General features: G+C 37.5%; 1 protein-coding gene across 13 annotated transcripts in view; it reads left to right on the plus strand.

Annotated features, from left to right (window-relative positions):
* The window catches only part of KMT2C (lysine methyltransferase 2C), a 235,008-nt gene that overhangs the window by 117,115 nt on the left and 105,154 nt on the right, over positions 1 to 12,739 (plus strand). For all 13 annotated transcript variants that reach the window (XM_072964111.1, XM_072964116.1, XM_072964115.1 and 10 more), the window contains exons 7-8: positions 3,278 to 3,440; positions 10,741 to 10,912. In XM_072964111.1, the coding sequence (XP_072820212.1) occupies positions 3,278 to 3,440; positions 10,741 to 10,912 (335 nt within the window). The remainder of the gene's footprint in view (positions 1 to 3,277; positions 3,441 to 10,740; positions 10,913 to 12,739) is intronic.

Consider the following 12,739-nt stretch of genomic DNA (forward strand, 5'->3'; position numbering starts at 1 on the left):
ATTAGTGTGTTGGATACCTTCCAGGGCTTCTCATAGTAGTTTAGTTAATGCCGTGTAATATTTTCCATTGCAAATGTGATTAAGAGAACATGTTGATGTTTCTAAAATGATATAGACAGTGGGAAAAGGATCAATTTAAATTATTTTGTTTCCTTATTATGCACTTAAATAAAAGTCATTATATTTTATTTGCCAAAGTTATTTTTAGGGCAGAAGACTTCTGTACAACTTGCCATATGCTATAAAAAATAATGGAGAATTTAGATTTTAACAGTTTAGCAGAAGTTTTGCAATGTTAATGAGTTAATAACAGAAACTTTTTAGTGATTGATTGAACTAATCTGTGAACTTGTGGTCATTGTATAAAAATTAAAATGTCACAAATACAACTAGCATTTACTTAGAAGCTACAGTGATTTTTTTAAAAAAAAACTTTATTGTGGTATAATTTCTGTATAGTAAACTATGCATATTTCAGATGTACAATCTGATGAATTTTGATAGATGTATACACCCATGAAACCACCACCACAATTAAGATACCTGACATTTTTGTCACTCTCCAAGAGGTGCAAATTTCGAATTCCCAGTTTGTCCCTTCCCACCCCCTTTACATCCTGGTGAACATAAGTTTATTCTCTGTGTTTGAGTCTGTTTCTGTTTCTTTGCTAAAAACTTCACTCTGTGCATCTGTTCTCTTCTGTTGAGTTCTCTGGTCATCTCCACCTCACTACTCTAAATGCTTTCTTGGGTAGATGTCCTATTTCCTCATCACTTACTTCTTCCCGGATTTTATCTTGCGCCTTTACTTGCAGTATATTCCTCTGCTGCCTCATACTGTCTAAATTTTTATTGGTATTTTTAGGAAGGTTAGTTACGTTTCACGACCTGAGAGAAGGGGCCCTCTGTGGGAGACGTCCTATGCGTCCCAGCAGTGCACTCGTCTCTTGTCACCTGTCTCTTGTCATGGGCCAGGGTCCAGCCGGCTTTGGCCAGCATTTTCGGATTCCTTCCCCAGGCTTTGGGATTGTTCTTTTCTTGCTTCTGGTATTTGCCCCCCTGGTGGATGAGGCCTGTGCAGGTTTCCTGGCTGGAGGAGTACCTTCCCACTGCTAGGTTGAGCTTGGTCCTGGCCCTCTGGTGGGCAGGGCTCTGTCTAGAGGCTCAGGAACTCTGCTGATGGGTGGAGCCATGTTCTCATCCAGTTTGTTGTTTGGCCTGAGGCTTCCCAGCACTTAACAACTTAACAGGCTGTTGGGTGGGGCTAGGTCTTGGTGCTAATGACCCAAGCAAAATGTCAACCTCTAGGAAGGCTCCTGTGCATGAACACTGCCTGAATGTCAGCCACCAGCTTTTATGTCCCCTGGGTGAGCCACAGCCACCCCTCTCCCCCCGTCCCCCCCATCTCCCCAGGAAACCTTCCAAAACCAGCAGGCAGGGCTGGCCCACGTTCCTATGAAGTCACTGCCTCTGCCCTTGGACCTGGCGCTCACGAAATTCTGTATGCTCTTCCCAAGGGAGTGAAGTCAGTTTCCCTGAGTCCCGTGGGGCTCCTGGAGCTAAGCCCCGCTCGCCTTCAAAACCAGATGTCCTGGGGTCTCCTCCTCCTCCCGGTACCAGAACTCGGGCTGGGGAGCCTGACGTGGGGCTAAGAACTCTCACCTCTGTGGGTGGGCCTCTGCAGTTTATTCTCCGGCTTGTGGGTCACCCCCCTGGGATTTATGGGGCCTGGTAATACTGCGAGCACGCCCTTCATACTGTCCCACTGTGGTTTTATGTTTCTAGTTGAAGAAGGTCTTTGCTAGGTTCCAGTCTTTTTTTCCTGATGGTTGTTTAGCTGTCAGTTGTGGTTTTGTTGTAGTTGTGACATGGGGCGAGCTCGTGGTCCTGCTGCTGCACCATCTTGGCTGGAACTCCCCTATGTCGTCTTCTTGACTGCAGCCAAAATGTGTAGAAGACGCACCAAGAGACACTCAGGTTCCTTACATTGGTTCAGTACAGTGGACTGATGGTTTTGAGGAAGAGTTTGATGGCATGTGATATCTTACGTAGATTTACGTGTAAAACATTGAAATTAATTATAATTTAAAAACTATTATATTCTCTAATTGACTAGCAGAATATGGAATCAGTATATTAGCACGTGAAGATATTTGTAGTAATGTTAGCAACTTTCTCTGTTACATGAGGCTCAGTTTTACCACATCTTGTCCCTTTTGGCATCAGTTGTTTCAGCTCTGCTATTCATGAGCCACACACTTACAGTGAAATTACCAAAAGTGAAGTTCATTTGGTACGTATAAATATGAGCACCTGTTGATTAGGGCTTTTCTGTGTCAAGCATCATCTATGGTGCTGCAGGTACAAAGGTAGTACAATCTGTTGTCTCTACTCAAGGATCTTGGGCCAGGATGAAAAGAAGACTGATAAGTCATTACTGTGCAATAGCATCAATGCTAAAACAGAAGCGTGTGCAAGCCAGGCAGCTCGGGATCTCCTCCACAGAGAGAGAGATTTTATACTGTAAGATGGAGGCCTCCCAGCAAAGGCTCCTCAAAGAAAACGATGCCCAAAGTGGGCTTGGGAGGATGAGGAAGTTTATTAATCATTCTAGGGAAAGCCGAGTAAGTAAATTTGGTACTGTAGGTAATTCTTACACATTCAGGTACCCTAGACTTCCCCTGTTGCTGGTTTGAATCTTCTTTGATTTTGCCACTTGTAAGAGAGTTGAGGCAGATTGAAATGGGGGAAGGAGAACGTCAGATGACTTAATTTTTCTTCACGTTTCTAGTTTTTATTAAGACACTTGAAATTAATTGTTACAGTGAAGTGTGTAGATTTGTATGTGTGCCTTTAACCATGTAATTACCAGTCATTCATTTATCCTACAATCAAGTACTTTACTTCACATTGATTTTTAGGCAGGTTATAACTAGTAAGTGGTTTTGGAAATAGTATATACTCATTTTGTCTGTGTCTTGGTGGGATTTAATCACCTGTTAAAATAACCCTCAACAAGAAGCCTGCCCTTTTAACCATATTATTAATTTTTTTAAAATGGTAGTTGTACATATTCCCCAACGTCAGTAGAGAAAAAAGTGAAGTGGATGACTCTGATACAACCAAGCATAGAACTGAGACCATAGACTTTCTCTCTTCAGTGACCCTTTGTTTAGTGTTCTTCAGGCTCAGGTGGTTCTGCCAGTAGTGTACACCGACTTGCTAATGTCTTCCTAGGTTTTGTAAAGAGATTTCTTTATCCTTTGCTCCCTTTCAGCGATGTGCATTTTGTAAGCACCTTGGAGCCACTATCAAATGCTGTGAAGAGAAGTGTACCCAGACATACCATTACCCTTGTGCTGCTGGAGCCGGCACCTTCCAGGATTTCAGCCACTTCTTCCTTCTTTGTCCAGAACACATTGACCAAGCTCCTGAAAGATGTAAGTTTACTGTAGACACATCTGAAAACATTAATCAGTGTATTTACTTAAAGTAATAAATGCTGTAAGTTCCCTAAGTGTTATTCTACTTGTATTAAAAGGCAATATTACATAATCTTGATAATCTGAGGGATCTTTGCCAGAGATCCTTGGGAGGGGGAAAGGAATCTGTTATCAAAATACCAATGAAGTTAAATCCAAAGAGGTATTTCCTCAAAAGTTCAAAGATAATTTACATGTTTTTTATTCTTATTAAGAAAAATTAACTACTATAGAAAGACAGATATGCTGAGTATTTGGTATTTTAATATATATTATAAAGTAGGTCATTTAAAAAATTAAACAATGTCTTTTACACTAAGGAACTACCCACTTGGAGATTTAGATTTTTTACTCAGGTGTTATGTCAGGATGTTCATTAACAGGATTACCAAAAACTTTGAAAATCTTGGAAAGTGTATAGTCCTGATAGTCACAACAGAAATCTCTGTTAGTGCTTCTTCTTGATCCATCTATCTTGGTTATTTATAATCCTTAGTTGTGCCTTTTTTCTTTCTTTTCCAAACCGTATTTTATAATTAGATGAAAATGTTTAAATGTTTGAAATTTATGTTATACAGAAAATTATAACTCTTTCCTATCCTTATCATTAGAGATCTTACTTTTTTCTTACTGTATGGAATTCCAGTGAACATGCATAATTTGTGATCTTTTTTCTATAGTAAATTGAATTTCCAATCTGACTGTGAAATCTGTGACCCTTTGTTCAGTCTTTTTTAATGTCATCTCTTAGTTGCCTAATTGTTAGCTTTTACCTGTTTCTTAGTAATGTCGATAAAAGGCCTTTTTCTTATCTTTTCCAGCTTTGTAAAACATAAAAATACAGCTACCTCAGGCTTAAACTAATCTCAAACAGAGATTTCATAGTCATTATTTTTTCTTTGTTCAGTGCCATGCTTTCATCTTCAGTTAAAGTTATTTTATGTCTACATGTATAATCATACTGCCCTTAATCACTGTAGAGACAACAATTATAGGTAAGGCAAACTGAAACGTCAAATTGTATTTAGGCTAATAAGGGATTTAAAGTTTTAAAAGTATTTTGGATTACACACTATTAAATCTGGGAAAAAAGAACATTCATACACAGCAACTGTAATGAGTGATTTAAGACCTCAGATAGTGAATTACTTCAATACGTGCACAGATTACCATGTCAGTCATCAGAATTATTATTTTCTGGGTGGTATAATACGCTTTTCCAATAGAATAGAACAACGGTGATTGTGCTTAAGAATCTGAATTTTATTCAGTCTTTTGTACTTTAGGCCTCAGTAAACAACATGCAAACTTCTCTATGACTCTGTTTCTAATGTGAGAAATTTTATTACTTATTGGCAGTACTACTTTCTGTTGAGGACTGTGTTCTAATAGTATATATACCTCATTTATATGTTAGGGATTATAAATCGTTTTGGAAAATAATGAAGTGTAGGTGAGATGATTTAGCAACACAAAGGTAAAAGATATACTGAAATTATTGGTAGCTTGCCTTGTTCCAGAATAGACCTACGGAGGCTCATAAAAATAAATGAACAGTCAGATAAAATAAAAGTCAAAATAAGTAAGAAAATTTGGCCATGAGAAAATCAGGTGAAAAATGTGAAGGTGAGAGACTGAAACACAATAAATGCAGAGTTCCTAGACCTGAGCTCAGGTCTGGCTCCAGAGCTTTCCAGCAGTCAGCATGAAAAAGGGAATATGAACATTTGTAGTCACAACAGAAATCCACCTGATGCTGAGATTATATATGCCCTGCAGATGGCAGTGAAAAATTGTCTTCAGGTAGCTGTCTTGCAGTATAAAAAACAAATCTCACAGGGCAATTTCTTTTAACAGCCCTCACATCAGTGATATAACACCAAAGCCCAATTGAGTAAATTCTATTCCTTGGGGATCTTAAATAATGCAGTCTAAATACACAGCTTTCTGACCATCTGTTTTAACCCAAAGGTATAGAGAACATGGCAGATAGAATGTATTGCAATAACATACAAGACTATGCAGTAGTCTTATAAAATCTTCCGTAAGTATTTTTAGCTGTCCTAATTGTGTATAATAGCACAAGGCACTTAACTTTTTTTTTTAAAAATGGGGATATCTTAAATGACAGTGTTATTATGAGGGTTAAATGAGAATTAATGAAAATCATGTAGCATTGTACCTTATATACATGAATTGCTTCACTACAAGGTGGTTATTTTAGCTCTTATTTAAGGCTCAAGTTACATGTACATACTGAGTATAATACTTCATGCTGCTGGCTAAGTGTTGAGCAATATGCTGTGATGGTGAAATGAGTTAGGAGTAAGATTGACATCTCTTTATGAAGGACCTCGTTAGAAAAAAATCCCAGCAAGGAGAGCAGCTGTGAGCACGGCCAAGATTTTCATCAGATAATAATTTTGGGGTGCTCTGTCATAGAAAAATGCTGCTTATGGCGCCAACCTTATTTTCAGCATGATGCAAGTACACACTAACCTTGCCTGGAAACCTTACACCAAATATCCATGTAAGAGACATAGCCAGATATACTTCTGAGTAGTATTTTGCCTCTCAGGGAAAGCTGAGTGGCAAAAAGCCAGCCTTGCAAGATCAGAGGCAAGGACATTCCAGGCAGAGCGAACAGCTACTCCGCAGGCCTCGAGGGATGAGTTGGCATGATTATGGGGGAGACAGCTCGCCACTGTGCCTGGAACATGGGGTGTGCTGGGTGGATAGCAGAGCCCACAGCAGGACTAACAAAGACAAGATCACGAAGGCTTCGTAAACAAGGGAAGGGATGTGAATTTTATTCTGTCTGCACTGAGAAGGCTTGGCAAGGGTTAAACATGGGAATGCTGTATTCTTAACCCATTCCCCGTCTCCCAGCGTATTTACTTTTGTCACTGAGCTTTAACTTCTTTTACTGCTTCTAAGCCTTTAACTCCTACCTCATTTTCTTAGTTGTCCGTGTCTCTCTTGAAACCAAGTCCTGCTACTTTTCCGTCACCTTAAATTCTGTCAGTCCCTTCTTTCTTACCTTCCTGCCTACTATATGGGCCAGCCTCTCTGGACAGCATCCATGATTCACTTGCTCTTTCTGGAGATTCCATTTGAATAGCAAATAAATCACTCAGCACATTGTCCCACCGGCAAAGGGAGCATCTATAACGGGTGTTGTAATGTTGATGGACGCTGCAGAGCCATGCTGATTTAGTCCTTTCCGAATTGACTGATGATAATTTGACTTGGTTGCTCTTCACCAGTGCTTCTATTCTTATTTAAGCAGTAGTCTCACCTTCCAGCTCAACCATGTTTAAGCATCTGTGAGAAGCTCCCTTCTAATTTAAGCTCCATGTTTTTGTCTTTTCCTCCATTTCTTCTCTTGTCACAGCTGTTACTTAGGAAGTGACCTGACTGAAGCTTATTCTTCTGTTTCTCCTACTCTTTTCTTGCTCCCCCTTCATCATTTAACTTCTCCATTTTATACCTGTGCTGGCCCTTCCCTTTCTACTTTTGTACATGCTTTAGATATTCTTCAGCTCCTTTGCCCTTCCAGTGGGCGTCAATATTCATTGGTAGTAAGGAGCCTGATCTTTGCAGGCAAATTAACCTGGATTTTACTCCCATACTCTCTTAAATTGTCTTTAGCTTTAGTCTTTCACTCAATCTCTTTTGCTTTCCCAACTGCTTAAAGAAAAATTTCACTTAGTTTGATTATTGCTTCAACTTTAATGCCTCTGTGGCTTGCAAACGTATATGTATGTATATATACATATACTTATATCTGACATGACACTTAAGCTATCCAGTGATGCCATCTTTGTATGCGTGATCCCCAAAAGGCTGTTTTAGTATTTCTACATGTGTCTTCTCCCTGATTGGGAAAATTGCTGGAACCCACTTTTTCCTATTATTATTTTTACATAATGCATAGTAAATGTTTTTGGAATGAATATATCACATGGATGCTTTGCTTTGCCCAGTTTATTACCAGTGATTCATACCAATTAAACAACATGACAGCATTGTTATTAAGGAATTGTATAAATGGTCATAGAAGAAAAAGTAATCTCTGCCACAGTGATACACACAGTTACCTTGTTGCAGAATGAATTTTGCTTTATAAATAGTGCTGTGCAATAGAAATATGATGTGAGCAATGTAAGTAATATTATTTTTTCTAGTAGTCATGTTAAAAAGTAAAAAATCTTGAAATTAATTTTAAATAAATACATATATTTAACCTAATATATCCGAAATGTTACTATTTCAATATGTAATAAAATTTTTGAGATTTTGACATTAGTATTTTTTTTTCCTATTAAGTCTTTGGAATCTTGAGTGCATTTTATATGTACAACACATCTCAGTGTGGACTGATTTCAGGTTGTTCAGTAGCTACATGTGACTAGAAGCTACTGTGGCAAGTTGAAGTGGCAGTCCCGCAAACCGTAGAAAGTGTTACAGCATTTAGATAACGTTCTTGGCAAACTGCAATAGAAAGCCAAGTGAGCCGAGTGAGCCGAGTATCTGATTCAGTCCAGTATTTGCCTCAATTTCTGTAAGTTTTGAGGGTAGGCAAAAATCAAAGATTAGTTTTAAAATGTACTTAGCTTGAATGAGTAAATATGGCACTCTCTTCTAGTATTAAGAAAAATAATTCTATTTTTTATCATTTCTATAAAGAATGAACTAAATGTAACATTTTCCTTTGAAAACGAATGGTTTATTTTAAGTGCCTCTCATTTAAAGAGCTACTTAAAAATGATTTTAGAAGCAACTGTTTTGCTTGAAGTATATTTAATAAGACTCGATTTGTGCTAGGCAACTGAGGATACAGAGTTGAAGAAGACAAGGTTACTACCCTTCACGGGTTCACGGTGTTGTGTTAGAATTAATTGATTATATAATGGTTTCTTCTCTGCGTATGGGGAAGGCACTGCGTCAACAACTAAATGGGTATTTGGTGTGGTGACATTAGATAGTCAGGGAATATGTTTGAGCAAGAGTTTTGAAGGCCTCTTAGGAATGGGTTAGGGGCACATCAAAGGAACAGAATTTCGAGAAGAGGGAACAGAATGTATACAAGCACACAACTGTTGAACAGCGTGTTGTATTCTGTGCACAGCAAAACTGTTTGATAAGACCCGGAAATAGTGAGTAGTTCTGAGATTCAACTGGAAAAGGAGATAAAGCTCCCCCTGCCTCTCTTTTTTTTTTTTTAAGGTAAAAAGGAGGTGTTGATAAAATTTTAGTTTTAAGCAGGCATAACAGATCCACAATTTTAGAAAAGTGCTCTGGATGTGTAGATGATTTAAGGAGGAGGTCAGAGCCCTAAGCAAGGATTCAAATTAAGAAGAGAACTGCAATGACCAAGACCAAGTGTAATGCACTGAGCTGTACAAATAGAAGGAAGAAGATCACTCACTGAGAACTGGCACCCAGTGGGATGTATTGGGTCAGGAAAGAGAAGGGTCAGTAGTGATACTAAAGTTTCTTCACCCAGCAGGTTGAGGAAAAAGGGAGAAGTTTAGGTTTAAAAAAAGTTTTATGTTAGGGGTATTGAATTTTGAGTATTTTTAGAACAGCTGGCCATTGAGGTCCACTGAGACTTGAAAATAACATTTTGAGGTTTAGAAAGAAGTTTGGGGCTGGTGATATAGATTTGGGAATTGTGGTGGTATTTTATTATATAGGAGTTGCTGTGATCACAAAGAAAAACCATGGGGAATTAGAAAAGAAGGACCAGGATGAAATCCTAAAAGACTCCAGCATTTAGAGGGTACAGAAGCCAACACAGCAGGATGAGGGAGGCGTAGGAAACCTAAGGAGAAAGCAGGAGAAAGCTGCCATCAGAGAAGTCAAGGTAGGGACATTGAACGTGGGACTTTTTATAGTGATGTAGATGCTGCAAAGTGCGATTAAGGTAAGGTCTACAAAGTAACCGTTGGATTCATAGTTCATTGGGGGCCTCATTAAAGTGGCTTCAGATGAATGCTGGGTGGATGGGGAGCCATCAGGGGCCCAGCTTACAGTCCAGGTACATCTTATGGCCTATTTCTGTACTGCCCTCAAACTGCAAGTGGTTGAGTTTTTTAAAAAAACCATTTTGAAAGGACTCTAAAATAAAAACAAAAAGTATGTATGCCAGAGACATCTATGGCCCACAAAACCAGTTTGCCAACTCCTGGTATAAGGAAGAGGAATTATTACTGTTTCAAGATTCTTGACTGGGAAAGAACAAAGGTAGAAAGGGCTTATAGTCAGAGAGGACTGACCAACCTTCAAAATGCAATGAAGAAAAAAATTTATATATACAATTTAAAACAGTCCTAGGATAGTCAGCTAATCAGACCATTTAGTTGAAAGCAGAAGTGTTAGTTATAGGCATATTTATATATATCATCAAGTTGGTATGATTTTAGAATATATTCTTTTCCTTATTATATTGTAATGTGCATGAGTTTGTGTACTTGGCAAGGCAGTTTATTCTTACATTTACTTTTTCTTTTAGATGGTGAGAGAACTGTTAAAAAGTGCCATTCCTTCTAATTCACAGTTAGGGATAGATGATGTCCATAATTATACAGATTTTAATGCTTTTTTACAACTAGCAATTAATACAGATGAATGTAGAATTAGTACATGAAGTGTCGTATTTGTGTATGAGTATGTAGCTTTCATCTTTAATGTTCTCCCTCGTATATTTTCCAGTTTTTTTAAAAACCTTATTTGATTTGAATAAAAATTAGTGTTTATGCTTAAGAAGCATCTTAATCTAAGTCATACTAACATTTCTTAATTTTTGTCTTTTCTCTGATTTTGTTAATTTCAAAACATATTTAAGATCCAAATAAAAATGTTTATTTTTGCACTGCAAAATGTCTGTCAGTTGGTATTTTCCTTTTTGGTTCTATTCAGCAAGCACACATACTGAACATTAACTAGGTCCCCAGTATTACTGATGGTGTTAGGGACATAAAATTAAATAAGAACTGCCATGGCCTCAAGTAGAGATGTAGGCACAGATAATCACAAAACTACATGATTAAATTTAATGTGATTAAATTTAGATTAAATATATTACAGTGTTTTTATTGAGACCTCATTCTGATTGGATATCAGTTCAATGTGGTAACTTCAAGTGTCTGAAAGATTTACCATGCAAATTCCCTTCTAGTGATTTTTAAACTGTAAAGTCAGAAAAATATTAAATTCTTATACAACAATTTCATTGTTTTACTGTTAATTATAGCAAAGGAAGATGCAAACTGTGCAGTGTGCGACAGCCCGGGAGACCTCTTAGATCAGTTCTTTTGTACTACTTGTGGTCAGCACTATCATGGAATGTGCCTGGATATAGCGGTTACTCCATTAAAACGTGCAGGTTGGCAATGTCCTGAGTGCAAAGTGTGCCAGAACTGCAAGTAAGTTTTAATTTCAACTCCAAGGTGTGTATTGAGTTTAAGAGAGACCCGATTATTAGGTTCTAAAGGTTTGTGTAATATGATAAAGCTTGTTCATCCTGCAGCTGTATTCATTCACACTGACTCCATCATGTCTTAAAAAAATTGCTAGATATTAACATTTATATTACTTTGAAGCAAGACTAAATAAAAGCTAATTTTAATAATTAAAATTCCTCTGGTTGCCTAAAAAGCTAATTTAAATTTGCCAACTATTTTTAAATAAACAACATTAACAGTTAAAAATTTAAAAAGCATTAGAAAATAGAGCAGCTTGTTTTTGTTCCCTGAGGGAGGCTGGGGAGGAGATTTAATAGGAAAATAAACCTCTAACCACAGAAAGTAGTTATTAGAGTGAGTCAAAGAATGTCATAAGTTTCATTTTTCTATTCCAGTACTAAGTCTCCTGTTTTTTAAAAAATCTGTATCTATCTGAAAGGCAGTTACCTTCACCATAATACTCAGATGAAGTATTGTATGGCATTTAAACGTTTTTCTACTTGTATTCCATCTTTGAGTCATTTCTCCAGTCTCTTCTGTGGTTCTGCCCCACCCCCCATGCTGCTAATTAGCATGATAATGTGGGGGTGTTACTGCATCTGCGGCAGTTTACAAGCTGAGGGTTTTTGTAATGGGGAGAAATGATGCCCACCACTGCCACGATCTGTTTGTTTTACTTGTAATTTAATTTGAAAACAATAAACATCACTATCTTAGAATTATGTGGAATAAATAGGACCATGTGGCTTTATATTTTGGTAAAAATTAAAGAAAATATCAGTAAACATTTATCTGATACCTTGTGTCTGTGCCTAGTTTCTTGAGAAGGAATAAGAGAACTTGAAGACAGAGTGCTTTTCCTCCAAGATCTTTTCATGTAGTTAAAGAGATAAAATAAACAATTTTGTATGTAGAATTTGTTAAATAAGGAATTATTGGAGGCCAACTAACCCATCTTCCTTTTTACTTCTGTTTATCCCCAGGTTTTATTCAGCGGTTCCTCTCTCAGTTCTTCTTCTTGCATTCCCTAGTTTTTCTTTTCCCCTCCTCTTGAATTAAATTCTTAGTTACTGAGAGCGATTAATAGCCAAGAATCAAGATAGAAATCATGGACAGGACAGGGGCCCAATCTTTGGGGCAGAAGAATGTTTAGGGAAAGATTTTAGGTTTTCTATTACAATTCTTAATAATTATGACAAGATTATAATTCTTATACCTATTTATTTAGCACTTATTGCTTATTGGATATTCTTAGCTCTTCAACCAGAATTATATTTAATTCTTACAGTAATCTTCGATTAGTCACATTTTGTACCTGAGGACTTAAGTCTAAGTTACTCAGGAGTCACACAGGTAGAAAAACAGAAGTCTGAACACAAATGTAGGTCTGATGCCAAATTTGATCCTCTTTTTATCATATGACAGTGCCTTCCAATTCACTGTGCCAAGATTTGTTTGTTTCAGTGCAGCATCACCTATCAGTTATAGCTCCTTCCCCCTAAAAGGATGGGTATGAGATGTTTAAAAAGTAAAGATCAAATTCATTCATCTTGCCGTAACCCCTCCTTCTTTGCATGAATCCTGAAATGACTAAAGCAGGTTCCCCATAGGTGAGCATTCAGTAGGGATAATCCTTTAGGGACCTTTGGAAGATGCCTGTCTCATCCTCTAGAGGGTTAACGCTGTCATTATCTGTGCATAGGCAAAACAGACACTGAGGGTATTTATGAACTGGGCAGTTCCCAAGACTTATTCTTTTCATGATTACTTATGTTACAAACATAAGTT

This window comes from Vicugna pacos, chromosome 7 (genome assembly GCF_048564905.1).
Source record: "Vicugna pacos chromosome 7, VicPac4, whole genome shotgun sequence".
NCBI lineage: Eukaryota > Metazoa > Chordata > Mammalia > Artiodactyla > Camelidae > Vicugna > Vicugna pacos.